General features: G+C 46.1%; 2 protein-coding genes across 2 annotated transcripts; one reads left to right on the forward strand and one right to left on the reverse strand.

Annotated features, from left to right (window-relative positions):
- Positions 1–368: 368 nt before the first annotated feature.
- Positions 369–3,431, reverse strand: LOC130188898 (pleckstrin homology domain-containing family F member 2-like). Its single transcript, XM_056407452.1, has 2 exons — positions 3,062–3,431; positions 369–2,382 (listed from the first exon to the last, which is right to left on the reverse strand). Exons 1-2 carry the CDS (start codon positions 3,303–3,305, stop codon positions 1,811–1,813), a joined length of 816 nt encoding a protein of 271 aa, XP_056263427.1. The 5' UTR covers positions 3,306–3,431; the 3' UTR covers positions 369–1,810.
- Positions 3,432–13,620: 10,189 nt separating this feature from the next.
- Positions 13,621–26,982, forward strand: LOC130188603 (E3 ubiquitin-protein ligase RNF216-like). The gene is made up of 10 exons (XM_056407005.1): positions 13,621–13,635; positions 14,442–14,568; positions 14,697–14,830; positions 15,136–15,222; positions 15,820–16,016; positions 16,538–16,616; positions 20,494–20,591; positions 21,617–21,839; positions 25,568–25,637; positions 25,821–26,982. Exons 1-10 carry the CDS (start codon positions 13,621–13,623, stop codon positions 25,961–25,963), a joined length of 1,173 nt encoding a protein of 390 aa, XP_056262980.1. The 3' UTR covers positions 25,964–26,982.
- The last annotated feature ends 976 nt before the right edge of the window (positions 26,983–27,958 follow it).

Raw genomic sequence — 27,958 nt, forward strand, 5'->3', positions numbered from 1 at the left:
ATGAAAGTCATCTTAGGAAAGCAGGTTTTACGGTCCGACCATAACAATGAGAGGCCGGGGCCGGGGTTGTTGACTACTCCTCCTAAATGTATGAAAATAAACAACAATGCAGAGTCACAAACCGCCAGGACCAATCAGATTCAAGCATCTCCCACCGTCAGCCTCATAGAGCCTTGAAGAGTTTAATATTAACCCATTTAAAAGTACATGAAATACACAATTATGCTTAGGACATTATTGAAACACCACTCATCATTATGAAGTGATATTTCATCATACATTTTTATATCAACCTTCATTTCATGACAAACTTTAGAAAAAGGGCATTTTGGAAAAGTTATAAAATAATGAAGTCCAATGAAGCGCTGTAATTATGAAAATAGAGATTTAATAACATTTTAGGATACAGATAAAGTTAATACAAGTGTGACTGGTGCATCTGACTCAATAATCTAATAATCACCAAAGAAACGAATCATTTACAAGTTTTGTGAGCGCTCTTTTGTTCTGAGATCATTTCAAAACAAAATGAAAGTATAAACTCTTACTTTGCACTCTCACGACCACACAAACTGCTCTTTCAACATCCTCTGACATCAAATCACACGCGAGAAGAAACTTTTTTTTCCCCCATGGATTGTGAGCAGTGGCGGCTGGTGAATTTTTTTTTGGGATGGGCGCAGTTGGGCAACGCGGTTTAAATAGCACTCAACAATGAGAAGAAAAGAGGTTTTGAGTAGAATATTGTAAAAAACAAACCTTTATTTCAAGAAAACACCGTGCTCAACACTGTCCAATAACAACTATCAACACACTGTAACTTTGGGCATGAGAGGTTCAGAGCAGAATGGAGTCAGAAAGAGATGCAGCACATGTTACATTGGGTGTTTGACAGAGTAGACCCACTACTCTAAAGAAAAGTAGCCTCCTCTCTTTAAAGTTGGCAAACTTCTCAATAATAATAATTAATAATTAATAATTTTTGCGCCCCAAGATTCACGTTTCATCCGCCAATGAGAAGCCGTCCTTGCCGAAACGACCGTGAAATGTTTGCTCGCTGCCGCACACACAGGTTAGGCCGGAGCCCCGAAAATGGGGAGGGGCTTCTCTCCGTGACGATGAGTGGCGATATATTATTTATGTCACATTTAACTTAAGTGGTTGTTGACAGGCTGACGGTCTCCCACACATTTAGCGCGTCAACACGGTATATTTACTATTTCAATGATTTGGCATATAATGTTTTTTGACAGTATATATATATTTTTTTCTTCTTCTTTTTTTTTTTTTCATCTCAAAATGTTAAGAGGGGCGGCGCCCTCGCGCCCTCTATGGACGCACCGCCACTGATTATGAGCTGTTAAAACTCATTAATGACATCATTAAATATGTAAAAATACAACACATAGTTCTCTTTCAAGGCTTTTAACCCTCCTGTTACCTTCACATTTACTAACATATTTTACCCTCGGGGTCAATTTGACCCCAGCAATTAAAACCTCCAGAAAATTATTAGAATTAATATTGTTTCCCAAGTTTAAGTGTGAGGTACTTTATGTTTGTTTGTTGACTACCTAAATAGCCCTTTAAATAAATAAAAAAGTTGATATTTCTTATATGTTTGACACAGTGAAAAACAGCCTGGGGTCAAATTGACCCCAAAGAACACCGACATTAAACATTGAATGGGGTCAAATTGACCCGAAAGGTAACAGGAGGGTTACGTCGTGAACTTCTCCCTCTATTGCATTTGATAACCACTCAGAGGGGCGTCCCTCTTTGAGTCCATTGTCTGAGAGCCCTCATCGTCTCATTTGGGCCTCTGGGTCATTGGCCTCGGGTACACGTAGGTGCCCGTCTGTCCAACCAGCCACCTGCAGTAGGTGCTGCTCTGCGTCATCTCCACCCTCTCGTCTTCGTCGCTGGACGCAGCCTCCTCCTCCTCCGAAATATTGGTTTTCCTCCCCCCCGGGCCGGCCAGCTCGTCCTCCCGGCTCCTGGCGTCGCAGGAGCCGCACACCCTCAGCGGCTTGGTGGGGTGGATGTGGCGGATCACGGCCCGCCGCGCGGAGCACTCGCCGCACACCAGGAAGCCGCACTGTCGGCAGTGGTGGCGCCGATTGGTCGCCGTGAACTTGTCGAAGCAGCGCATGCATTTGAAGGCGGCCTCGTCCGGGATCCAGGCCACGGCGAAGGTGGAGCCGAGCCGGCCGGAGCCGCCGCCCTGCAGCAGGTTGGACTGGCACCGGTCGATGTGCTCCATCCAGGCCCACTTCTGCTCGTACGAAGAGGCGGACACGAAGAAGGACTTGGCGGGCGTACGGATCAGCCATTGGTTGCTCAGTCGCTCGCTGTCCTCCATGTCCTCGAGCTTGATGCCCTCTGAAAGACAAGATGGCATATTGATTACATTGCAAAGGAGCATGTCTGTGGTTACCATACCAACACGCTTTATCCAGAAAGACATATTCAAAGACTCATGTCTGCACGTTTCTACTTGCAAACTTCCCATTTCTGCACAAATATAAAGGCTTATAGTTGAATGCAGTCATATCTTCTGACTTGTGCCCTTGTGGTATTCATAAGAGTTCATTTGAGGCTTTACATAAATGCAAGCAAGGTGAACAGATTATATTTTAAGGTGTTCAAAGCAATAAAACATAACATTGAAGAAACTTAAAACTAACAATCTCCAGAAAATGAGAACAGATTGTTTTCTTTTTTTTGCTGTTTATCTTTATGATAATCCGTAGAGTTAATTGCTCAATTGAAATGGGTGTAAGTGGTTTGTGCATGTCGGGCTGCAGGGTGATTCAGTGCCGAGCAGAGGGTCACGGGTTCGATCCCCGGTCCCGGCTCATCCTTCCTGTGTGGAGCTTCCTCCCGCAGTCCAAAAACATGCAGCTTAGGTTATGTCTGTTTCTCTATGTGTGCCCTGGTGACCTGTCCAAGGTCAACCCAAGGTCACATGGGTTTGCAGTTTGAATGATGTGGATAGGCGAAGATGTCAACAACAAACAAATACTTATAAATACAGACATATAGTTTCTGTGGCGCTCACCCAGAGGGATGACCTTCTGGTTGCTGCGCCAGCGGCCGTTCAGGATGACGCGGCCGTACACCAGCACGTCATTGAACAGGAAGAAGTCCTTGGCCTGGAGCTTCCGGCGACCCTGCTTCACCAGGCGGCCCTGGCCCATCAGAACCCGGCCCGGCTTGGAGAGGGGCGCCCCTGCTGGACCGAATGATACATCCACAGCGTGGATCCGGTCTCGGTTCTCCTTGTCGAACGTCAGCCGGTCCATGGTGGTGGCGGAACATCTGCCGCACCGCAACGGGTGCAAGCACACACAAGGCGGGTGGGCGGAGTCAGGTGGGTGGGCGGAGTCAGGCTGGCTTCGTGATGACGCAACGGGACTTACCGCGGACCAAACCCGTTAGACAAGAAATAAGAGATCTGTGTGGGCCAGCGTGCTGGAGTACTTCTAGAAATAGAATTATATTTTCATTTTCAAAGATATGTTTTTAAAGTTTTTAAAGTACTCTGCAAATTCAGAGCAAAAGTTATTTGTTACTTTACACTTTTTAGAGGGAAATATTGTGTTTTTAAATTATATTTAAAACGTTACATAACGGAAAAAGTTGCAGGAGTTTTATTTTGAGATGAATAATTTGCATGCAAAACATATGATCAGTCTATAAAATAAAATACAACAACAACAACAACAGCGTTCAGATGCTCGGTGATATGCCACCTCTTTCCTCCCTGCATGACATCAAACATGAAATGGTATTATATGAAACCAGACTGGAGTCGGCACAGGACTTCACGTTACGACACCCGACGTGGTGACGTAACCCTTTCTCCTAAAAAAGTGCGTTCAGACAAAACTCACAGGTTTGACTATAAACGCGTTTTAGGGGGGTAACTAATCCACATGTCACTCACGTGCACAGCCTGGTGCGGGTTTCCTCATCACAGACACTCTGATATTAATATGCAGTGTGAGGGAAACATGCATGCAGGCAGAGGGGCTCTCCAAAGGTTGGGTGCAGAGACAAATACATTTAAACACCTCTTCCTCTGGACTAAAGTAAAAAAAACACTGACCAACTAAGCATTAGTTTGTCCAAATTATATAATCGTAGTGTTGTGTGTGTCCGTGTGGGCTTAGTTTCATTTATTAGCCTTTTATGCTAATAAAGTAACTAAGCTCCCCAATCGTCTCTCGTTTCTTTTGGGTTATCTAAAGTAGTTCCACATGTGAGGGAGTCTATGATGTTATAGACCAGTGGTCCCCAAACTACGGCCCGCGGGCCGAATCCGGCCCGCCTCCCCATTTGGACCGGCCCCCTGAACAATACCAGAGACGCGTTCCGATTTATTATTTTTTTCACCTGGCCCGCTGCCGTTGAGATTGCAGTGAGACGCGGAGAAAATGTGGAGTGTTGCTCTTCGCAATAGAACATCTTTGATGGGACGTGTCGCGTCTCGGCCAATCAGCGTTCAGATGTCCACAGCGTTTGGGAAGTTAGGTTAGCTTGAATGTTAGCCCGCTACATCTGCTGCCGTCACGCTGCACGGTGTAGCGATACTAACAAAGTACCCGTACGTTAAAAACGATGTGATTTAGCATATTTTTAGAATCGATACTTCATTAAAAGAGCGATCAGAGCGCACGCGCTGCTTCGCTCCGTTAAATGCTGTCTGCACGCGCATGCACTCACAGCGAGTGGCGCGCGCATCCAGGATTTTTCCTGGGTCAAAATGAGTCTTCGGTGCTCTCAAAAAAAAATGCACCGTCTGCCCGTGCAAGTCGGGCTGTTGAGTGAGTGATCAGCAGCTGGCCGCTCGGTCCATTCGCGCACCTCACAGTTGCGTATTGATCAGACAAGAAGACACGCTTATCTACTCCAGTGTTATCCCGACTATTATAACAGGGTGAAATCTCCACCCGCCACAATGTAATTCCCCCCCCCCCATATTTTTAGTATCGATACTACATTAAAAGAGCGTGAGTGATGCGCGCGCACCACTCAGCCATGATGCGCGCGCACAGGTGAGCACACTCTCACTTCTCACTAGCACCCCCCCCCCCCCCGGCTGGCCCTCCATCAGACAAGGCAAACGTTATGTGGCCCTCACAGGAAAAAGTTTGGGGACCCCTGTTATAGACACTCAAACGACCTCTTTCAGTTCATATGGTTCATATCGGGAGCTTTGAAGAAAAAATTGTTTCAAATGATCTTGTCCGAGCCAAAAGTAAAAGACATATGAGCTGCTCTAAAGATGAGAATCACCCCGTCACCCCGTCACCCCATCACCCTGACTCCCTGACTTCCTGTCCCTCTGACTTCCTGTCACCCCGACTCCCTGGTCGCCACTGTGGAGTCCCGCCTCTTCCTGGGCTCCACCATAACCCAGGACCTCAAATTGGAGCTGAGCATCAGCTCCATCACCAAGAAGGCCAAAGACCTTGATGGTGCACGTCTACGCCGCCATCATTGGGTCCACAGTTCCGTTGCGTCATCACGAAGCCAGCCTGACTCCGCCCACTGTGCGTGATCCCGGTGCCGTGCGGCAGATGTTCGACCACCACCGTGGACCTGCTGGACTGCAAACCCATTTGACCTTGGGCGAAGGCCGGGTTGACCTTGGCCAGGTGACCAGCTTATCACAGGGCACATATAGAGAGACGGACATAATCTGATAGAAGGAAAGCTCCTTCTGCACGGAGGCTTCCAGGATCCTGTACGTTCTGCAGTTGCGGCGGTCGGTCTCCAAGAAATACATCTTCTTATCAAACTTCACCGAACCTGCAGGAGGAAAAGGGGCCGAGCGAGTGAGCCGGCACCCGCTGGGTCCCACGAGCAGCGAGCAAAGACAATAATAATAATCGGCGTTCACCGCGCTCGAAATGGAAGTCGATGAAGCAGCGCTCAGAGGAGGAGGCTCTGCGCCGTCGTCTCCTTCCTGAGGGGTCGCCCGGATCCTGACACTTCATCAGAGCTTCCCATAAGGCCTGGAGAGACGTTCAAAGACGCGTTGGTACGAGTGGAGAAAAGGAGGAATCGTAATTGCGTTCCAGGGACGTGCTCGTGGGCCTGCGGGTACCTTTCGTGTTATTGCGTAATGTCCCTTCAGAGCGTTGAGGGCCCATTTTATGTCCCGACAGCTGAGCATCCGGAAATCCGCCATGAGCAAGTCGGCGGCCTGCATCACCGCCTCCGACCCCACCGCGCCCAGTTTGGTGAAGTCGAACAGGTCCTCGGTCACCCGGAAAGACCCGAAGCCGGGAGCAGAGACGGTGCAGATGAAGTACTGGCCTGAGGATTGTCTTGTAACTGAGTGCTGACAATCCGTGAATATCGAAACAAGAACGGCGGCAACGTCTCGCGTCGCGGGACCAGTTGCGACGTAACGGGCATCTGGCTTCTGGGAAACGAAGTCCCGGGGGTTGAGGGTGTCTTCGGCATTGTAGTCAGGCGCAGGGTTTACGAATACCTGATATAATAATAATAATAATAATAATAATAATATACACCTTGAACGGAGGATAGATTATATTTACATTTTAAACAAAACTAATTAAAATAATTTTGACTAGCTATGGTAACACGTGAAATAGATAGAAAATGAAAGGGACACCAACGATAGTTTTACTAAAAGATGGTTATCATTTTAAATATCAAAATCTCAATGGGACAAAACATCCCTAAAGGCAACACAATCTTTATTTCCAAATGTTGATAGTTCTACGTCATATTTATAGATAGATAGATATATATACTTTATTAATCCCCAAGGGGAAATTAGTTCTCTGCATTTAACCCATCCTTAGTTATTAAGGAGCAGTGGGCTGCAGTGATGCGCCCGGGAAGCAACTGGGGGTTCAGTGCCTTGCTCAAGGACACTTCGACTTGCAACTAATGGGGAGAGCCGGGATCGAACTGACAACCTTGGGGTTGCAGGACGACCCCCTTACCCCATTGAGCTACAGCCGCCCCCAAGATTTATAATTAAATCCATCAAATATGTTGTTTGAAACTATAACCCAATGCTATGCTTTGGTAAATTTGTGGGTGTCTTTGGACAGCTGGAAAGGCCGATGAAATAAAAAAAAGATTTGCTTCCAATGCCCCAGAACTGTATATAATTAATACTTCAAGGTTTATTATCTGAATCAGAGTCGGCTTTATGGCCACAAATATGTGTTCATATATGGAACTTGACTCCGGTTACACTCTCATCATACATACATGTAATTTACAAGTTTCCAAATAGCAGGATAAATATAAAAAAATTAGGGGTGGGCACGTTAACGCGTCAATTAATTAACGCCGACAATTATTTTATCGCGTGTTAACGCAGGTTTTATTATTTATTTTATTAATGCAAAAGTGTGTTGCTCACAGGCTTTTATTTTGTAAAAGTCTGCTTCTGATTGCTGCGGAACCGGAAAAGAAAGTCATTCGCGGTTTAACAAACATGGAGAGGAGTACGGAGATTTTAAATGGCACACAGTGGAGCGAGGCTTCGGCAGACGACGCTCACTGCAGGGAGGAGATGAACCAAGGCAAGAGAAGCGAACCAACGCCACAGCGAAGTGGAGAGCTACAGACTGCAGGCCGGTTAGTTAGGGTGACCAGACGTCCTCTTTTCCCCGGACATGTCCTGCTTTTGAGACCTACAAAATGCGTCCGGCAGGGATTCCAAAAACGTCCAGGATTTAGCTTCGTCGGATATTTGTGTTTCTCTGGGTTTTCATAAACTAGTATTTACCCCTTACAAGTTTTGGAAATGGTATCTCCCTTACGGTCCACCTTCTTGCGTGAGCTGACAGAATAGAGAACAGTCATTGGTCGACCGATCTCAGGGTTGCCAGATACACGATCATTATCCTCCAAATTCAACAATTTTTAGCCTTTGGTACGATACTTCACCATCTCCAACCTGGCAACACGGAGCACCTTGCCGCCTCCACTAGTTCATTGTTGTTTGTGCGGCATACTATACACTACTACCAGCGCCGCCGCTCCCATAGCGCACTACGCGCTGTGCGGAGGGCACCACGTCCTGAGGGGGCTCAACAGAATAGGCAACTAAAAAATCCTCAGTTATAATAATTATAATGCCGATATTATTTCAGTCTAGAAATATTAGGCACCCTTTAGGCATGTATAGTTCATTTTATTGTAGTTCATATGGCAGTACATTTAAAATAAGTTCAAGTTCTAGGAATTGACAAACTGCACTGAAAGTGTTTTCTGGTGTCTCACTCTAACAGGGACAACACATGTTATGGCACTTTCATTCATATGGCAGAACATTTTTGAATTAATTATGGATTTTGCGTATACAAATGCGATTAATCGCGATTAATCAGGGAAATCATGCGATTAAAAAATGTAATCGTTGCCCAGCCCTAATAAATATCATAACACCAGCTAAGATACATATGCCATATAGTCCTATAAATATCAGAACAATTCAATTCAATTCAGTTTATTTGTATAGCCCAATTTCACAAATTACAAATTTGTCTCGGAGTGCTTTACAATCTGTAAACATAGACATCCCTGCCCCAAAACCTCACATCGGACCAGGAAAAACTCCCAAATAACCCTTCAGGGGGAAAAAAAGGGAAGAAACCTGGAGGAGAGCAACAGAGGAGGATCCCTCTCCAGGATGGACAGATGCAATAGATGTAATGTGTACAGAAGGACAGATTTAGAGTTAAAATACATTCAATGAATATGACAGAGTGTATGAATAGTTCATAGTAGGCATATTCCACGATCCATCAGGCAGATGGCGGTGGGGAGGAGGAGTGGGCGGAGTCTCAACAGTGGGCGGAGTCTCAACAGGACAGTGGCGTAGTCAGGAGCAGGAATTCCACGACCCAGACCTCAATGATCCATCAGGCAGATAGGATCTATGTCGTCTCATAGGGTCCGATGACCCCATGAGACGTGAAGTCAAGGACTCGGGAGAAAGCAGAGTTAGTAACGTGTGATTGAGAGATGAAAATTCATCCTTAAGGAGAGAAAAAGAGGAGATAGGTACTCAGTGCATCCTAAAACGTCCCCCGGCAGTGATAAGCCTATAGCAGCATATCAAGGGGCTGGACCAGGTGAACCTGATTCAGCCCTAACTATAAGCTCTGTCAAAGAGGAAGGTCTTAAGTCTACTCTTAAACGAGGTGACTGTGTCTGCCTCCCGGACTGAAATTGGAAGCTGGTTCCATAAAAGAGGAGCTTGATAACTAAAGGCTGTGGCTCCCATTCTACTTTTTAAGACTCTAGGAACTACAAGTAGTCCCGCATTTAGTGAGCGTAGCTCTCTAGTGGGGCAATATGGTACTACAAGCTCCTTAAGATTCAATTCAATTCAGTTTATTTGTATAGCCCAATTTCACAAATTACAAATTTGTCTCGGAGTGCTTTACAATCTGTACACATAGACATCCCTGCCCCAAAACCTCACATCGGACCAGGAAAAACTCCCAAATAACCCTTCAGGGGAAAAAGGAAGAAACCTGGAGGAGAGCAACAGAGGAGGATCCCTCTCCTAGGATGGACAGATGCAATAGATGTAATGTGTACAGAAGGACAGATTTAGAGTTAAAATACATTCAATGAATATGACAGAGTGTATGAATAGTTCATAGTAGGCATATTCCACGATGGAGACCTCCACGATCCATCAGGCAGATGGCGGTGGGGAGGAGGAGTGGGCGGAGTCTCAACAGGACAGTGGCGTAGTCATGAGCAGGTGGATGATGGAGCATCACCAATCAAGGCTTTGTAGGTTAAGAGAAGAATTTTAAAAGTGATTCTTGATTTTACTGGGAGCCAGTGCAGAGCAGCTAGTGCAGGAGTGATGTGATCTCTTTTCTTAGTTTTAGTGAGAACACGAGCTGCAGCATTCTGGATCAACTGGAGGGACCTAAGAGATTTATTAGAGCAGCCTGATAATAAGGAGTTGCAGTAATCCAGTCTCGAAGTAACGACTGCGTGAACTAATTTTCTGTATCTTTCTGAGACAAGATGTGCCTGATTTTTGAAATATTACGTAGATGAAAGAATGCAGTCCTTGAGATTTGCTTTACGTGGGAGTTAAAGGACAAGTCCCGATCAAAGATAACGCCAAGATTCTTTACAGTGGTGTTGGATGCCAGGGCAATGCCGTCTACAGAATCCACATCACCAGATAATTGATCTCTGAGGTGCTCAGGGCGATTAAAATTACTTGGTTTTGTCTGAGTTTAACATCAAGAAGTTGCAGGTCATCCATGTTTTTATGTCTTTAAGACATGCTTGAATTTTACAGAGTTGGTTGCTCTCCTCTGGTTTTATCGATAGATATAGTTGAGTATCATCTGCATAACAATGAAAGTTTATGGAGTGTTTCCTGATAATATTGCCCAAAGGAAGCATGTATAAGGTAAATAAATTGGTCCAAGCACGGAACCTTGTGGAACTCCGTGATTAACGTTGGTGGTTATCGAGGCGTCATCGTTTACAAATACAAACTGAGATCGATCTGATAAATAGGATTTAAACCAAATTAGTGCCGTGCCTGAAATGCCAATCGACTGCTCCAGTCTCTGTAACAGGATGTCATGGTCAATGGTGTCGAATGCAGCACTAAGGTCTAACAAGACCAGGACAGAGAGGAGTCCTTTATCTGCTGCCATTAAGAGGTCATTTGTAATTTTCACCAGTGCCGTCTCGGTGCTGTGGTGTTTTCTAAATCCTGATTGAAATTTCTCAAATAAACTATTATGATGTAGAAAGTCGCACAACTGATTTGCGACCACTTTCTCAAGGATCTTGGAGAGGAAGGGGAGGTTAGAGATCGGTCTGTAGTTAGCCAACACCTCTGGATCCAGAGTGGGCTTCTTCAGGAGAGGTTTAATAACAGCCACCTTGAAGGAGTGTGGTACGTGGCCTGTTAGCAGAGACACATTGATAATATCTAATAGAGAGCCGCCAATTAAAGGCAACACGTCTTTAAGCAGCCTCGTCGGGATGGGGTCCAAGAGACAGGTAGACGTGTTAGAAGTAGAAACCGTTGAAGATAATTGGTCACGGTTGATGGGAGAAAAGCCCTGCAAATATACACCAGGGCATACAGCGGTTTCCAAGGCCATTCCACTTGAGGACAGATTGGCACTGGTTATGGGCAAGAGAATATTAATCTTGTCCCTAATAGTTAAAATCTTTTCATTAAAGAAGTTCATAAAGTCATTACCACTAAGGTTTATAGGAATGCTCGGCTCCACAGAGCTGTGACTCTCTGTCAGCCTGGCTACAGTGCTGAAGAGAAACCTGGGGTTGTTTTTATTTTTTTCTATTACTGATGAGTAATAGGCTGCTCTGGCATTACGGAGGGCCTTCTTATATGTTTTAAGACTATCTCGCCAAACTAAGCGGGATTCTTCGAGATTAGTTGAACGCCATATGCGTTCAAGCTTTCGTGACATTTGCTTTAGTTTGCGGGTCTGAGGGTTATACCAGGGAGCAAACCTCCTCTTCCTCACTGTCTTCTTCTTCAGAGGGGCTATCGAGTCCAGTGTCATTCTCAAGGAGCCTGTGGCACTGTCAACAAGATGATCAATCTGGGACGGACTAAAGTTAGACCAGGAGTCCTCTGTTATATTGAGACGTGGTATCGAATCAAATACAGAAGGAATCGCTTCTTTAAATTTAGCTACAGCACTGTCAGTTAGACATCTGGTGTAGAAACTTTTGACTAACGGAGTACACTCCGGTAGTATAAATTCAAAAGTTATGAGGTTGTGGTCTGACAGAAGAGGATTCTGTGGGAAGACGTTCAAATGCTCAATGTCAACGCCATAAGTAAGAACAAGATCAAGCGTGTGGCCAAAGCTGTGAGTGGGTTTCTGTACTCTCTGACAGAAGCCAATCGAGTCCAACAAGGAGATGAATGCAGCACTAAGGCAATCATTATCAACATCCACATGGATATTAAAATCTCCAACAATAATAACTTTATCGGTTTTAAGAACCAAACTTGATATAAATTCTGAGAATTCAGATATAAACTCTGAATATGGACCTGGTAGCCGGTACAGAATCACAAATCGAATTGGCTGTAGTGTTTTCCAGGTTGGATGTGAAAGACTAAGAACAAGGCTTTCAAATGAGGTGTAGTGTAATTTTGGTTGAGGATTAATTAATAGGCTCGATTCAAAGATGGCTGCTACTCCACCTCCTCGACCGGTGCCTCGAGGAATGTGAGTATTAATATGACTTGGAGGAGTCGATTCATTCAGGCAGACATATTCTTCATGGCTCAGCCAGGTTTCAGTTAGGCAACATAAATCAATGTGATTATCTGATATTAAATCATTTAGTAACACAGCTTTAGATGACAGAGATCGAATATTTAGGAGACCACATTTAATAGACCTATTTTGTCCTGTGCTGAGGCAATCCGTAGAACAGCATGGAGGTTGTCATCAGTGAGGCGTGATCTGTACTTGTTTTTGTTCAGATTCATTATTGAAAACATCTGTTCGCACAGATAGGTGCTCCCAAACATGGACAGAACACGGGTAGCATGAAGTTGAAGTTGTGGCATCAGATCAGGGGGCAGCAGACGGTAAAAGTCTTGGATTGCAGCATCCTGGAACTTTGCTCTCAGGCCACTGTCGCTTTGAAGCTCAATTAACTCCATCTGAAGGTGTTGGGGTGCAGTGCAGACGTCGGTGGTGAAAGGATTGGTAAAGATGGCAAAGCCAGACTGCTGTGCTCTAAAGTCAGAGAAGCGCCGATCAAACTCGGTCATTAACCGGCTCAGTTTGGTAGCCAACTGAGCACATGAAAATGTCCCGGGAAATGAGGCTGACATGCTCTGACAGACAGGAAAGTGGGCAAGATTGTCCTGTTTCACTTGGCATATCCATAGGTCCAGTTTACGCTGGAAAGCCGTGATCATGTCGGACATCTGCGTGATGACTTGTTTGCGTCCCTGCATCTTCTGATTCAGTTGGGCGAGGTGCTCGGTTATGTCACACAACACAGCGAAGTCACACAGCCACTTTGGTTCTGACAGTTCAGACAAGGGTTTTCCTTTACTCTGCATAAAAAGAGCAATTTCTTCCCTGAGCTCAAAAAATCGTTTGAGGACTTTGCTCCGACTCAGCCACCGCACTTCTGTATGGTACGGCACATCCCCGTGCTCCGAGCCCATCTCCTGCAAAAACAGCTGGAACTGACGGTGATTCAGGCCACGCGCCCGAATGAAGTTCACTGTTTTCATGACCGTGGTCACTATGTCATTCATCCCCAGCACCTTCCCACACAAGGCTTCTTGATGGATAATGCAATGATATGTTATCAGAGGTGTGTGACAGTTTTTTTTGTTGCATTTCCCTCTTCATTAGTCCAACCAAGCCCACTTTTCCTCCACACATTGCCGGTGCACCGTCCGTAGTCAATCCCACCAAGTTTTCCCAGGGCAATGCATTTTTACTTATGGACTTCTCCACCGCATCAAAAATGTCCTGTCCCGTCGTGGTCCCATGCAATGAAACTATATCCAACAGCTCCTCCGTGACTGAGAGATCCGACTTCACGCCTCTAATAAAAATGGATAACTGCGCTGTATCCGTGTTGTCTGTACTTTCATCCACAGCTAATGAAAAAGCGATGTAGCTGCGTGTCTCCTCGGCCAGCTGTGTTGCAAGGTTTTCAGCTAGTTCCGTAACTCGGTCCGCGATGGTGTTTCTGGATAAACTGATATTTTTTAAAGTCTGTATCTGATCGGGACACACCTGCTCACAGACCTTCAACATGCACTCCTTCAAAAACGCTCCCTCTGAAAAAGACTTTGAAGCGTGGGCGATTTCTTCGGCCACAATATAGCTAGCTTTCACTGCCGCATTGTTTTTGCCTGCGGATTTCGTAAACACACTCTGCTGCGACCGCAGCGTGCCTTTTAATTCTTGGGCAAGTTCTTGCTTTTCTTGAAGGCTAGCTTTGGCGTACTTAGCTCCGTGTTTGGTTTCGAAATGCCGGCGTAGATTGTACTCTTTGACAACCGACATCGCCTCGTAACACAAAAGACATACCGGTCTTTCTCCTTGAAGCACAAACAAGTATTCACCTTCCCATCTTTCTTGAAACAGTCTTCCATCTCCATCAACTTTTCTCTTCCTGGACATTTTGGGGTAATTATTTAACTCTCAATTCCACTTGTTGGCATTGACGTGGAAACACTGCCGCGTAGTGGCGGGAAGCCATCACCTCGCGGGTATCACAGTCGAAACGCATTGTGGGCAATGTAGTTTTTGGTCAAAGCACGCTTTTGACCTATTTAAAAAAAAAAAATGTAGACACTCAGACCTGTTATGCTCTCGCGGGCCACATGAAATGACGTGGCGGGCCACATTTGGCCCGCGGGCCTTGAGTTTGACACATGTGCCTTATGGGAAGCTCTGAAGAAGTGGCAGGATTCGGGCGACCCCTCAGGAAAGAGACGACGGAGCAGAGCCTCCTCCTCGGAGCGCTGCTGCGTCGACTTCCACTTCGAGCGCGGTGAACGCCGATTATTAGGGCCCGAGTCGGTCCGACGAGGACCTATTGTTATTATTATTGTCTTTGCTCGCTGCTCGTGGGACCCGGCGGGCGCCGGCTCACTCGCTCGCCTCCTTTTCCTCCTGCAGGTTCGGTGAAGTTTGATAAGAAGATGTATTTCTTGGAGAACGACCGCCGCAACTGCAGAACGTACAAGATCCTGGAAGCCTCCGTGCAGAAGGAGCTTTCCTTCTATCAGCAGAAGGCCAAGGAATGGGCAGAGGTACCCTTTCATTTGCACCCCATATTCAAAACATCACCCGGACTGCATTCTTCCACCTCCGCAACATCTCCAGACTCCGCCCATCACTGACCCAGTCCAGCACCGAAATCCTGGTCCACTCATTTGTCACATCCCGCATCGACTACTGCAATGCCCTCCTCACCGGACTCCCCACCAAACTCATCAACAGACTGCAAATCATTCAGAACTCGGCCGCTTTCAGTTATAACTCATCGTTTCTAGGAGCGAAGGAAAAAGAGCACGTCACGTCTCCCAGTTCACCGAAGTCCTTTCTCTCTCCCCAGCATGAGGACTTCCTCCTGGCTCTGCAGGTCAATGAGGACGAATACAAGATGGTAGGAGGCACACACACCGTCACTGTGGATCAGACTGTATTTTATTTTGTATAAAATAAAATAAGAAAAGGTTTCTCAATTGAATTTGCAGAGAATGTGTCCCATCAGAACACCGTATCAGTGTGGTGGTATAAAGACTGGATCCTATTGGCTCGGTCACATGGTTGCTGCTGAGTGTGTCTTTAAGACTTCTACACTGTAGTTATTTTGGTTACACAATAGATCCTCCAGTGTTTCCCTCAAACAGCTGATAGGTTTAGCTTTTCTCACACTTGCACAAACTTGTGTTCTAACATCTTGTTTTTTTGTTTCTGTATTTGATAATCTGTGAATGAAATCAGTCAAATCGATTAACTCTAAAAGAAGTTAAAGAAACCTCAGGTACATAATGTGTGTGTGTGTGTGTGTGTGTGTGTGTGTGTGTGTGTGTGTTTCTGTGTTTCTTCCTGCAGGACGGCCACACACACACACACACACACACACACTGTGGTTTGTTTTTACTTCACATTTGACTAGTTTCTTAGGTACAATAAATATGATATATAAGTTTGTAACATTGTTGTCCTGGTGCATGATGATGAATGGAGTTTCCTCATTGTGTGTGTGTGTGTGCGTGTGCGTGTGTGTGTTGTCTGTGAACCGACCTGCGCTTGTCTAATAGCGTGTTTGCTCGTGTTGCAGTCGGAGCTGAGCTGCATGGAGGGAGGCTGCCCGTGCTCCTTCCCGGTGTGTGAGCTGGAGAAAGTCCTCCCGGAGAACATACTGTTTAAATACTACGAGAGGCAGGCGGAGGAGGCCGTCGCCGCCGCCTGTGCTGATGAACTTGTGCGGTAAGTGTGTGTGTGTGAGACGTTTGTCTTGTCACCAAACTGTCTCCATGTGGTTTAGCTGGATCACACTTCATTTGTTCCATGATGTTTACATCCTTTATAAAACACAAACAATCAGTCAATCAGTCGATCAATTGGCAGCAATTTGGATTATCAACTAAAAAGTCAATTTAGTCCTCTTATTTCTGTTCTTTGTTATGTCCTTGTTTTTGGGCTCTGGGGAAGCGTGATGGGCATTTCAAAGACGAAACCTTGAAACGACAAGTCAAGAAAATACTCTGCAGGTTATTGATGATGGATAACGTTGTTATCTGGAGCCATAATCCTTCAGAACTTTTTCTCTGTCTTTTAACGCATTTTGAACTTGTGATCTCGTCCGAGTGGCCTGACGGGGATCTGTACACTCCTACTAGATGATTGTGTTTCCTCTCGGTGGGGTTTGTTTATCTGGGATATGTCTCTCAGCTGAACTGTGCATTTCACCCCTTAACCCTCTTAACTTTCCTGTTCGGCCTTTCCAGGTGCCCGTTTTGCAGTTTCCCAGCCTTGTTGGACAAAGACCGGTCTCTGTTACGCTGTCCCGACCCCCGGTGCCGCAAGGTCAGTCCCGCTCTGTCTTGGTTTAGTTCATCAAACGCCTCTAAAGGCTCCTGGGGCCGTTGTTTTGCTCCTCCTCTTCCCTTACGGGCCACAACTGTGAAGGGTGGTGCTCTCTCAACTCGTGCGCAGTACATGCAGCACGCATGGCTGTGAGTCAGGATTCATCCGTCCTGAAGGAAAGAGAGCTGGGGCCTGGATAGTATTCAACATCAAGAATAATCTAGTCCTTTGTGACAGTGAAACCCTAAATCTCTGTGTGCAGCCGGGACGGAGATCAGAAAGGATCGATGATCAGTTCTCTGCAGATGATGAAACGGTTCCATGTGGCGAGGTCGCCACCGCCGTCTCCCTCCGTGTTTATCTCGGGCCTCCTCCCTCCCTCCCTCCCTCTGAGGAATGCAGCGGGTTGCTTTGTGTCTGCCAAGGCTGTCAACATGGATTCCAGACTGAAATCTCCATTATTTGGCAAAGAGACACACACTCACACACACACACACACACACACACTCTTATTATTCTCAGTCGCTCCACACAAACACGACCCGCCCTCACTTCGTCTTTGTCTCCTCCAGGAGACGTGAACTAATGTGATCTGAGGCTGTTTGGACAAAACGCCACATTTGGAGTTATTGAGATGAGCTCATCGATCCCGTCTGTTAACGTTACTATTTCCCCGTGAAAACCGTTGACCGAGGTTTGCTTGTGTTATGCTAGTTGCGGCTAGCGTTGCCTAGGTTACTGAAACCCCCGTTTGATGTGTTCCCCTTTCAGCGTGTTCGTGTGGTCCGTGTACGTAGAGCTCTCGCAGCACACAACAGACCTTCTGTCTCCGGTCAGGCTGTAAAATAACATTTTACATCTACTGCCTTTGACCAGTCGGTTCCTCTGGCAACGCAAAGTCGTGTATTTCATAAAAGCAACTCGGCTGTGAGATGCCCCGATGATATCCCCGTTTAAGTCGTACATTGTCAGTTCAGTTATTGCTGGAAAAGATACAAGACCTCCCCCGAACCTTAAATCGACTCCTCGCGGAGGCCCCGCCCCCTCTTCGATTTCTTAGTGTTAGCTGAATACGAATGTCGTTGTTTGAGGTTTAATGATCATAAAGTCCTCTGAAGTTGTGTGAAACGTGTTCCTCCTTTCTCCTGCTGCGACGCCCACTGGCCTGTAGGTGGAGCCAGAGGTTCGTACCCGGCAGTGTGGCTGCACAGCTGCATCCCATTACATCCTCACACACCCAAAGACACAAGAAAGTTCGACGTGCTCCAGATCTCTTTTGGTCGGATGCCTTCTCTGAATATTTTCCTTCTGCCGCGGAGGCGGCGACAGCTGCGGATTTGGACCGGCTGTTAGAAACTGTTCCGTGTCTCAGTCGTACACGTTTGAGTTGTGGAGGAAACGGCGCTCGTGTCCTTCTAAAGTTTCTGTGTGAAGGAAGTCCAGAGCTCCCGAAAGTGAACACAATTTGCTTCCTCTTTTAAATTTGTGTAGGAATCAGGAAATGAGTCTGTAGCTGCTGTGGTGTGTGTTGTCCACACACACACACACACACACACACACACACACACACACACACACACACACACACACACACACACACACACACACACACCTCCCCCTTGCTAACTCAGAGGTGGTCACAAGAATATCAGAATTACATCCAGTGGCTTTATTTTTAATTCCATTGTTTTCATCCCGGTCCCGCGGTGGAAGGCAGTTGTTGTACAGTCGGCCTCGCAGAGGGGAGGGGCTTCATTATGTAACTGACACACATCCGCGAGCCCACCCGCCTTTTCCCCCACAGCGCCGCCTCATTGGCTGGCTGCACCCTCCACTCCCCTCATACTGGTTTCTTACTGGTTGGACGCACTTCTTCCTCCATTTCAAATGTGGTCCAGGTCAAGTTTGACCCAGATTCTCCTCCCTCTCTTTCCCAATCCTCCTGCTCCTCTCCTCTGGCTCCCCTGCTAATGTTTTCCACATGTGGATTATGAGGACATTTGGAGGCGCTTGTTCCCGGCCTGCGAATGATTACTTCATGAAAGTGGAGAAATGGTGACTGTCGGCCGCTGGACGGTGCAGACGAGAACCTGAGCCCCGGGTCCCCGTGGGTCCGTGAGCGCTGCTCATGCGTTATCAAACCTGCACTCAGATTTGATGATTGCAGTAAAAAGCCGCCCCGCCGCACCCACGCCGCAGCCCCCCAATCAGAAGAGCTGCCGGCGCTGCCTTATAAGGGCTGCTGCAGCCTGCACCAACAGAGGAATTAGAGAAAGAGAGAGAGGGGGGGGGGCAAAGTATGAATGAAGCTGGAGGAAGGTGATACTGGGAGGGGAGGAAGGAGGGTAGGACCCGAGAGAGCGGCGGGAGCGACTGACTCGAGTCAAACGAGCTCAATATCCCCGATGAGTCGCTCACATCGGGGATATCTGTGCCTCATGAAAGTTTAACACACATTAGCCACACTCATGTGTACATAAATATGTGTGTGTGCGTGCACGCCCCCCCCCCCCTGTCAGGGGTTTACTCCGATGTCTCTGGCTATAAGAGCTCAGGTGTGTTCCTGCTTTTCAACAGCTTTTTCCAACAGGTCCCAGACACACACACACACGCACACACACGCACACACACGCTCTCCGTCTTACACTGTCCCGCCTCCTGGTCTCTAGGTTACCACCAGGGGGTGGTCTGTCACCGCTCTGCCTTCCATCCCCCCCCCCTCCTCACTCCCTGCCTCCTGGTCTTTGTGTGATGGTCTTTTCCTGACACTTGAGTCCAGGCTGCGCCCTGTGGCTCGCCCCTCGCCCCTCGCTCTAAAGACCCACGTTGGACCCGTATCGTGGACCTCAGACTGTTTTCTCACTCTGCTTTATCCCAGTCACTCTGATTCACGCCTGTGCTTTGTGATTGTCGCTGCTCGGCCACTCCCTCTTTTTATGCAGCGCCACAACAATGTGAACGCCGCCGGTTCCCTTATCGACTCCTCTGCGGGGAGCGACCACGTTCTGCCTGTGACGGGCTTTTGGGGGTTTAGAGCGTCTTTACCGTTTGCCTCCAAATGCCAAAGAAAGCTCTGGCTTTTCCTACTCCCCACCATCTGGCTGACCTTGCACACACACACACACACACACACACACACACACACACACACACACAGCTGCCTCAGTGAATATTGTGAGGGCATGTAGCCTGTTGGTAGCTGAAATCTCACACACACACACACACAGTGATGAAGGGTGTGTGAAGAGGTCACAGGGCGTTCGGGTTTCCTCTCGGGGGTTCAGGGTCAGACTGGAGGTTGTCGTGGAGAAATGGATCAAACGTGCTGCATCAGCTGTCATACGCCACGGTCTTCAATATTAGATGAGTGGTTCAAATATTTATGGTGACGAGAGAGAGAGAGATGGAGATGGAGAGGGGGAGAGAGAGCATCACATCCTTTCGCTGAACGTCTCGAGTTGACGCGACGAAGGAGGCTGGAGGATGGAGTTGCTGTTTCTAGGCAACCAAGCAGTCAGCAGCGATCACATCACACTCTTGCTGCAGTCTCTCTCTCACACACACACACACACACGCTCACACACATTTGTATGGAGAGCCACACCTAGAAGCTGTCTGCAAGTCCACGTCCTGCAGTGGCAGCACACGCAGCGTGTAGCGCCGCCTGTGGAGGAAGTGGGTACTGCAGCTGGTGTTTGCCAAGCGGGCGGATGAGGAGCTGTGGATTCGTCTCCTGGTATTCGATGATCCCTGTAAACGTGAATAAATGTTCCAGTGCGAGTCTTTTGCGTTCCTTCTTTCCTTCTCTCCTTCTTTCCTTCCTCCTCATCCCTACACACGACGTCTGTCCTCACCCCGTCTTCTCTTCTTCCTTCAGGAGAGCTGTAGGAAGTGCCACGTCGAGTGGAAGCAGCACGTGGGGAAGACGTGTGAGCAGGTCCTGGAGAAGGACGAGATCCGCAAGAGGCAGTTCTTGTAAGTGAACGCCTCCATCAACGCCCCGTCACTCGGATGTGCTGGGCCTCCGTTGGGGGTTCAGGAAGCGTACTGCCTATTCTCTGGGCCCCAGAATCTTGATAAACTAAATATTCTCATCATAAAAATAGTTTTCATTTTAAATCTTAATCTTCACCACCGTTTGAACGCGTCTTAGCGGACGTGTTTTGTCGCAGCCCGTGTTCATTTGTCTGTTTTCTCGCCCTCGGAGAGGATGCTGGGTAAACGGTTCACTCCAGGAAGTGAGCGAGGCCGGCTGCTTCCTGCGGCCCAGCAGGTCCGCAGCCGGTACTTCCTGTTTTGAACGCCACAGATCTTTTTTTACTTCCTGGTGCTTAAAGAGAGGCAGGAAGTGGCCCGGTGGAAACATCCGTGGGGCAGGAAGGCGTTACTAACAGAATCACCATGGCAACTTGAGTCCCTCCAGATTTTGGGGTTTGGTCACTAAGAGAGGCCTCAGAGGACTTTGAGTTATACAAATAGGGATTATAGTTATAAATAGAGATAATAGTTAGAAATAGAGATAATAGTTATCTTTATCAAGATTAATTGTGAATACCGTTTGATTCACCTGTGATTTAAGTAGTTCTAATTCACGCTAACGCTGGTTTGTTTGTACGATCCACTAAACTGCTGTGGGACTAAGAGAGGATCCTTTGACTTTATCTTAATACTCAATAAATAAATCCAAATCGATCCCAAAGAGCGGCGGCAGAGAGACGAGTAAATAAATGCATATTAAACAGAATCTTCGAGCATAGACATCACATGTCTGATAAAATCTAATAATCCTGTCTTTAGTCCCACGGCGTGTCGCCCAGGTGTCTCATGAACCCTTTGTGTTCACGACCTTCTCAAGGGAACACGGCGTGAAGCCGAGCCGCAGACTAAACGCCTCGCTCCACTTCCAGATTAAGAGAAGCGCGAGGAAGACTCAACACCGTCCGCACGGCGCCGGGACGACTTTCACTTATCGCGTCTCTTCCGTTTTGTTTTTCCCGCAGCGAGGAGAGCATGACGGCCGCCCGGGTGAGGAAGTGCGTGAAGTGCACGATGGGCCTGGTGAAGTCCGAGGGCTGCAACCTGATGTTGTGCCGCTGCGGCAGCCTCATGTGCTACCTGTGCAGGGAGCCGATCACGGGCTACATCCACTTCTGTCAGCACGCGCGCAACCCCGGCGCGCCCTGCGAGCACTGCCACAAGTGCTCCATCTGGACGGACCCCACGGTGAGGCCCGTTGTCATGGAAACGTCCGGTCCGTCTCGTCTTTTCAGCCGGCGCTCACACACACTGACCCTGAGCTTCTGGGGCCCCAGTTGGTCCCCTTTGACTCCTGGTGACCAGGCGCTGGTGGAAGGTTTATTTCTTAATCTAGAGAAGCACGAGCTGGACCTCCACAGCTTCCTCACAACGAGCGCTACGTCGGCCAAAGCTCGACTTCTACTGGTGTCGTCGAGCTCAAGGCCCCGTTACCGTATGAAGAGGAGGAGGGGGGTCACGCTCGTCTTCACATCGGCATCATGGCCGCCCTCAAGGGTTGTAACTATCACTGGATACTTGTAACTACTCCACAACATATTGTTAAATATGTCTTTGCGTTTCTTTATTGTTTATTCGAGTGTGAGAATATTGCACTTGCATTTATATAAATGTAAAAAAATATCTGTAGAACCATTTAGCTGTTATTATGATGTAAATCTATTTAATTTAGGTTTAAGACACTGGAAAATAGTGATTATTTCTTCCATATATATATATATATTTGTGTATATATATGTATGTGCATATGTGTATATATATCTATATATATATACGTATATATATATGTGTGTCTATATATATATATGTATTTATATGTGTGTCTATATATATATATTTGTATCTATATATATATCTATATATATATATTAGAGATGCACCGATCAGGTTTTTTGTGCCGATCACTGAAATCAGTATCTGCCGATCCGATCATACCGATCACGGTGTCGATTGAAGCATTCTATTTATTGTGTAGCATTATTGCCTAGGACTATGAGGAAATACATATATAAAGCAACTCAAACATTAAAGAAATTACAGATTTCTTACACATTTAGGACTTTTACTTTTAAAAAATGTCCTAATTGATACATTAAAATTGATTGATTGCTATTGTAGGGGATTTCAGATATGTATGGAACACATCTGCATTATTCATTTCCTGGAAATCTTGGGGAAATCTATATACAGGACTTTTTTTAACATACAAAAGTCTGACTTATTTTTATAAACTCTTCCTTGGTACAGTAAAAATGTTTTATGTTAGCATAATTTAAGCTAAATCTCAGAAACGATCTATAAAGATATAAAATCAGTTCATTGTTTACTTTTATATGCTCGTGTATGATTTGTCGACATCTTATTTTGAAAAACGGATGTTTCACGTGGTTCTTTCCGCTAACTTTGCAAAACCGGATGTTGTCACATAAATCCTTCCGCTAACGTTATCAAAACCCTCGCGCGCTCCTGATCGAATGCGTTTACCGTGAGCATCAGTCTATAGGGGCAGACATGTGAGAGTCGGCTGAGTCGACCCAGAGATTCAACTCGGGGGACGGGACGCCGCTCGGTGGTGAGGATCCCCTCTGACCTCTCACTCTGCGGCCCTCGCCGGGCGCATCGTCTCCGTTGCGGTGCGCGGCGATTGAAACGTCTTCTCGTAGTTCTCGCAGATGTTACGTCATCTGATCGATCGGTTTGATCGGCCGTTTTGAGAACGCCGATCAAAACCGATAATGGCAATATCGGCCGATATGGATCGGCGCCGATCAGATCGGTGCATCCCTAATATATATATATATATGTGTGTCTATATATGTATCTATATTTATATGTGTGTGTATATATATCAGAGCTACCAACTCTCACGGTTTCGCCGTGTGACACACGCTTTTGCATGTTTTCACACGCTCTCACGCCACACAACCAATTTCTCACGGCAAAAGAAATTCTGATTTTGGGCCGAGGCGCGTTGGTTTCTTTTCAAACTCCGCGACGATAGATGGCGCTAAGGAGCGCATCTATAAACTTATTCGCTGCATAGACATCCTATTTACCCCAAAGAGTCCCGAAGTTAGCAACAGAAGAAGATTTTCAAACAGACACAAAGAGCAGAGACTACGGTGTGTGAATGCAGGGCTCTCAAGTGTCACGCATTGAGCGTGACAGTCACGCATTTCGGTCTTACGTCACGCACTCCCGCCACACATCGTATTTCTCACGCTGAAAAAACTCTCGGCTATTTAATGTTTTAATGTGCCGCAGCGCGCAAACATGAGCTGGTCGCGCTGCCCTCACCGTGGAGGAATCAAGCGCTCCCCTGGAGTTCTGCTGTGAGGTGCCACTTATCAGCCAATCAAAAAGAAGAAATGGGCTACACAATAGCCAATCAGAAAAAAACGTATCTGTTGTATCTGGGTAAGATTTCATCCAGCAATCAATGAAAATAAAGCACCCTGGATAGATATGTCACTCTTGCCTGTCTTCAAAACTTAAGAGCCCTGTTAATGACACGTGGTTCAATTAAGTACTCACTCTCTTAAACTTTAAATCTTGAAATAATTTGTTGTGTTTGTGCGTGTGATTTTGTGTGGTGATGTAAACTCAGCTGTCATAACAAGCAGCAGGAGAGCACCGTGTTAACCTCTTGGTATACTGCATGCTCAAAACATCAGAGAATTGTTTGTTAAGGCTGCCCACATTGCATTTATCACTTTATTTGCAGGCCTAGGAAAAGGACCCTCTCAAAAAATTTCCAAACAGCTCTTTGAACAAGTAGCCTAAGATGTATTATAAAGAATTTAACATAAAGACAGGACATTTGTGCAATATAATTAGGCATGTTTTTGTAAATGACAGTAGAGTTATTAAAAAACATTTAAATTCTTTAAGGTAGCAAAGATGCCTCATAAAAGACCTTTGCCAGGCCAGAATGCAGGGTACAACATGGGGACAACATGGGTACAACGCCACATTAATTCAAATTTCCTGATATTTGAGCCACCAACGTGTGTGGCTGCGTGCGCGGCAAAATGTTGGTCACCCCCGACAAAATCTCACTCCAAGGTTTTTTGAAAAGTTGGCAGCTCTGATATATATGTATTTATATGTGTGTGTATTTATATGTGTGTATATATATGTATCTATATATATGTATCTATATATATTAGTGCTGTGAAAAATAACGCGTTAACTCAGTTAATTAAATTACAGGTTTAACTAGTTGTTGTTTTTTAACGCATGCGCAGAATGAGCTTCCAATCCGTCTGTTGTTGGTCGTCTCTCCAGCAGCATGTCATTCTGTCTCTACGTGTCGCGTTAACACGACTCCGATCTCCGTCTCGCGCGCCGCAGAGCTCGGATGCCCCCCCCCAACTCTTCTCGGAGCTCTTGCCCGTCTTGAGAGCCCTGTAAATGTATATATGTGATGAATCAGGATTAATCCACAGAAACCTGTGATTAACCTGATTAAAAATGTTAATCGTTTCACAGCCCTAATATATATATGTATATGTAGATATACGGCGGATTCACAAAGTGATTTACTCACGCGAGTAGAGCAAAGCTTTCGGTGTGAACGTCTCATTAAGGAGTGTAAATTAGATTAGATAATACGTTATTCATCCACCGTGTTTTCTATAGACAGCACATGAATAATCCGGTTATTTTCGTAAAGTCAAAGGTCCACGACCCACTCTCTGGGGATCATAAACCTTTCAAGCCGTCAGGTGGTCAGATTTGACCCGCGGGCCTTGAGATGACAGCTAGAGGGTTTATTTAAAAGTCCATTATCTGGGGACCACAAGAGTTACTCTCACTTTGATAAAACAGTGAATGTGTTGCTGTCTTCATCTCATCGTCAACGACAACACTGTGTGTGTGTGTGTGTGTGTGTGTGTGTGTCTGTCTGTCTACAGCAAGACGACGAGCGGATCATTCGGGACATCCAGAAGGAGGGCGAAGCGGAGCTCAATAAGAAGTCTTTAGGTCGGTACTCTGAGGGTCGAGCGTCTTTAAGCTGACGCAATGTAATGGATCGTGTTGCCGGGCAGGATACATGTTGCAGCAGCTTTATTCTTTTTGTGACCAGTATTTATTCAGACCGGTTGGCTGTTGTGTTTCCTGTTGTTGGTCTGAAAGTGAACAGAACTTCTTTCCTCCTCCTCTCAGATAATCCGGGGAAGCGGGTCGGCCCTCCTCCGGAGCCCATCATCAAGGCCAAGCGTCTGTGCATGCACCCCCTGCACCCTCAACCCGCGGCCCCCCCCCCACCCGCAGGCTGGTGGTACAGGCCGGCATGTACCATCAGCTGATGATCCCCCGGCCCCCTGTGTTAATGTTAATATCCAAATTCGTTGGAAGACCCTAAAAGTATTCTGTTGACGAGAATAGAGATGAACACGTCGTTGAGCAGAGGTTGAAATGGAGTCTCACCACAAAACCACTCTCTTACTTTATAGTTATCGTTCCCGAGAGGAAGCGTGTTTGTTTTGTTGATGCCAGTTTGGACATGACTGAAAACACATCATCTATATGTCTGTCCGTTTAGACGTTGTGCTCACATCGACACAGGAAGATAAAACACTTACAGCACGGTACGTGCACTGATGTGTACAGTGGGTACGGAAAGCATTCAGACCCCTTTAAAATGCTCACTCTTTGTTTCATTGCAGCCATTTGCTAAAATCAAAAAAGTTCATTTTATTTCTCAGTAATGTTCACTCAGCGCCCCATCTGGACAGAAAAAAACAAATGTAGAAATGTTTGCAAATTTATTAAAAAAGAAAAACTGAAATATCACATGGTCATAAGTATTCAGACCCTTTCTACATTTCAGGTTTTTTTTGTCCAGATGGGGTGCTGAGTGAACATTACTGAGAAATAAAATTAACTTTTTTTTTATTTTAGCAAATGGCTGCAATGAAACAAAGAGTGAACATTTTAATGGGGTCTGAATACTTTACATACCAACTGTATACACGTTCGTAAGAGTTGCATTTTTACACCTGTATGTGTATCTGGAAATTGATGTGCACGCCGTGTGGGAAAACAGGGTATTTAATCTACCGGTAAAATGCCTTTTTGTATACAGTAGACATTTATGGTTCATACTTTTACGTCACACAGCTCCTTAAAGCAGTGGTTGATTTTTTATCCAGCCAGGATGGAAGAGGACTCATCCCAGACGCTCCACATTTGTCCACATGAGGTTGTCAGCCTGCATGGCTTCAGAAAATATTTCACACAGCAGGTCATGAACATTTTATCTTTTTAATTAACGTTTTTTTAAGAAGTTATTTCCATGATAAATAAAAGAGCCCTCTGGTTTTAATGGTGTGATATTTTTGTACCCACTCGTTGTTTGTCCAAGTGTTTTGTTTGCTTCGATAATAATTCATCCCTCTACTCCTACCCTTTGCTGTATTGATGTTGATTCCATGCTAAACAGGAAATTGCAGGGAATTACGTTGGGATATTTTCAAGATCAAATTTATCAGCACAGCACCCTTGCAAATACAGCTTCCTCTTTACAGGAGGAAAGTGGAGAGAAACGCGTCTACTTTATTGGTGCCTGATATTAATTTCTCAATCTCAATCATAAAGCATCATCTGGAGTTGCACCAGCCTGATGAAAGAAGAGCTACCGCCGCAGTATCAGCCTCTACGGAAGAAGCATAAATCCCATGTCAAGATGTAAATCTTTCTCCGCTGTTTTGGGTGAATGACGTCACGTGCGACCTGGAGGTGTTAACCACTTGTGTGCCAAATCTTTTTTGTTGTTGTTGTTGAAATTAACATTTGGGGCTAATTAACGCTAAGGGACGCCACTGGTGAGAGCGCGCGAGCCGAGAAGGATTGTTGACGGGGGGGGGGGGGGTGCTAGTGAGAGTCGCGAGCGAGAAGAATTTTTGACGAGGGGGGGGGGGGGTATTGAGCACCCCTGGACTACTGTGACTGACTGTTTCTTATGTGTTCCTAATCTCAATAAACATGTTGAGCTGGACTGTGGTGTCTGTTTAAATGAGTCTAGTGTTTACACTTTTCAAACTGAGAGCCCAAGTTAAATTGTTGGGACAACTCAATCTTGCAAATCGTAACTCCCTTGTAATGTGTCCATGAACGACGACACTTCCGAAATCCTACAAGAGACGAAGAGAGATTTCTCTATTCCTATTTTCTTTTATATTCCCCTCTGCAGTGATGTCCGGATTCCTCCCGAGCTACATTTTCTTAACTGAATAATCTAAGGAAATTTAAAATTGCACATACCACTACATAACTTAATTTAACTGAATTAACTTAAAGTG

Source organism: Pseudoliparis swirei, chromosome 23, assembly GCF_029220125.1.
Source record: "Pseudoliparis swirei isolate HS2019 ecotype Mariana Trench chromosome 23, NWPU_hadal_v1, whole genome shotgun sequence".
In the NCBI taxonomy this organism is placed as follows: domain Eukaryota; kingdom Metazoa; phylum Chordata; class Actinopteri; order Perciformes; family Liparidae; genus Pseudoliparis; species Pseudoliparis swirei.

What these genes read in the sequence shown, in the direction of transcription:
- LOC130188898 (XM_056407452.1), bottom strand. Translation starts at nt 3,305, where the DNA reads ATGGACCGGCTGACGTTCGACAAGGAGAACCGAGACCGGATCCACGCT. An exon ending in CCAGAAGGTCATCCCTCTGG is followed by an intron (nt 2,383 to 3,061) that starts GTGAGCGCCACA and finishes CTTGTCTTTCAG; the next exon opens with AGGGCATCAAGCTCGAGGAC.
- LOC130188603 (XM_056407005.1), top strand. An exon ending in CCGACCCCCGGTGCCGCAAG is followed by an intron (nt 16,617 to 20,493) that starts GTCAGTCCCGCT and finishes TTCTTCCTTCAG; the next exon opens with GAGAGCTGTAGGAAGTGCCA. An exon ending in CCATCTGGACGGACCCCACG is followed by an intron (nt 21,840 to 25,567) that starts GTGAGGCCCGTT and finishes GTCTGTCTACAG; the next exon opens with CAAGACGACGAGCGGATCAT.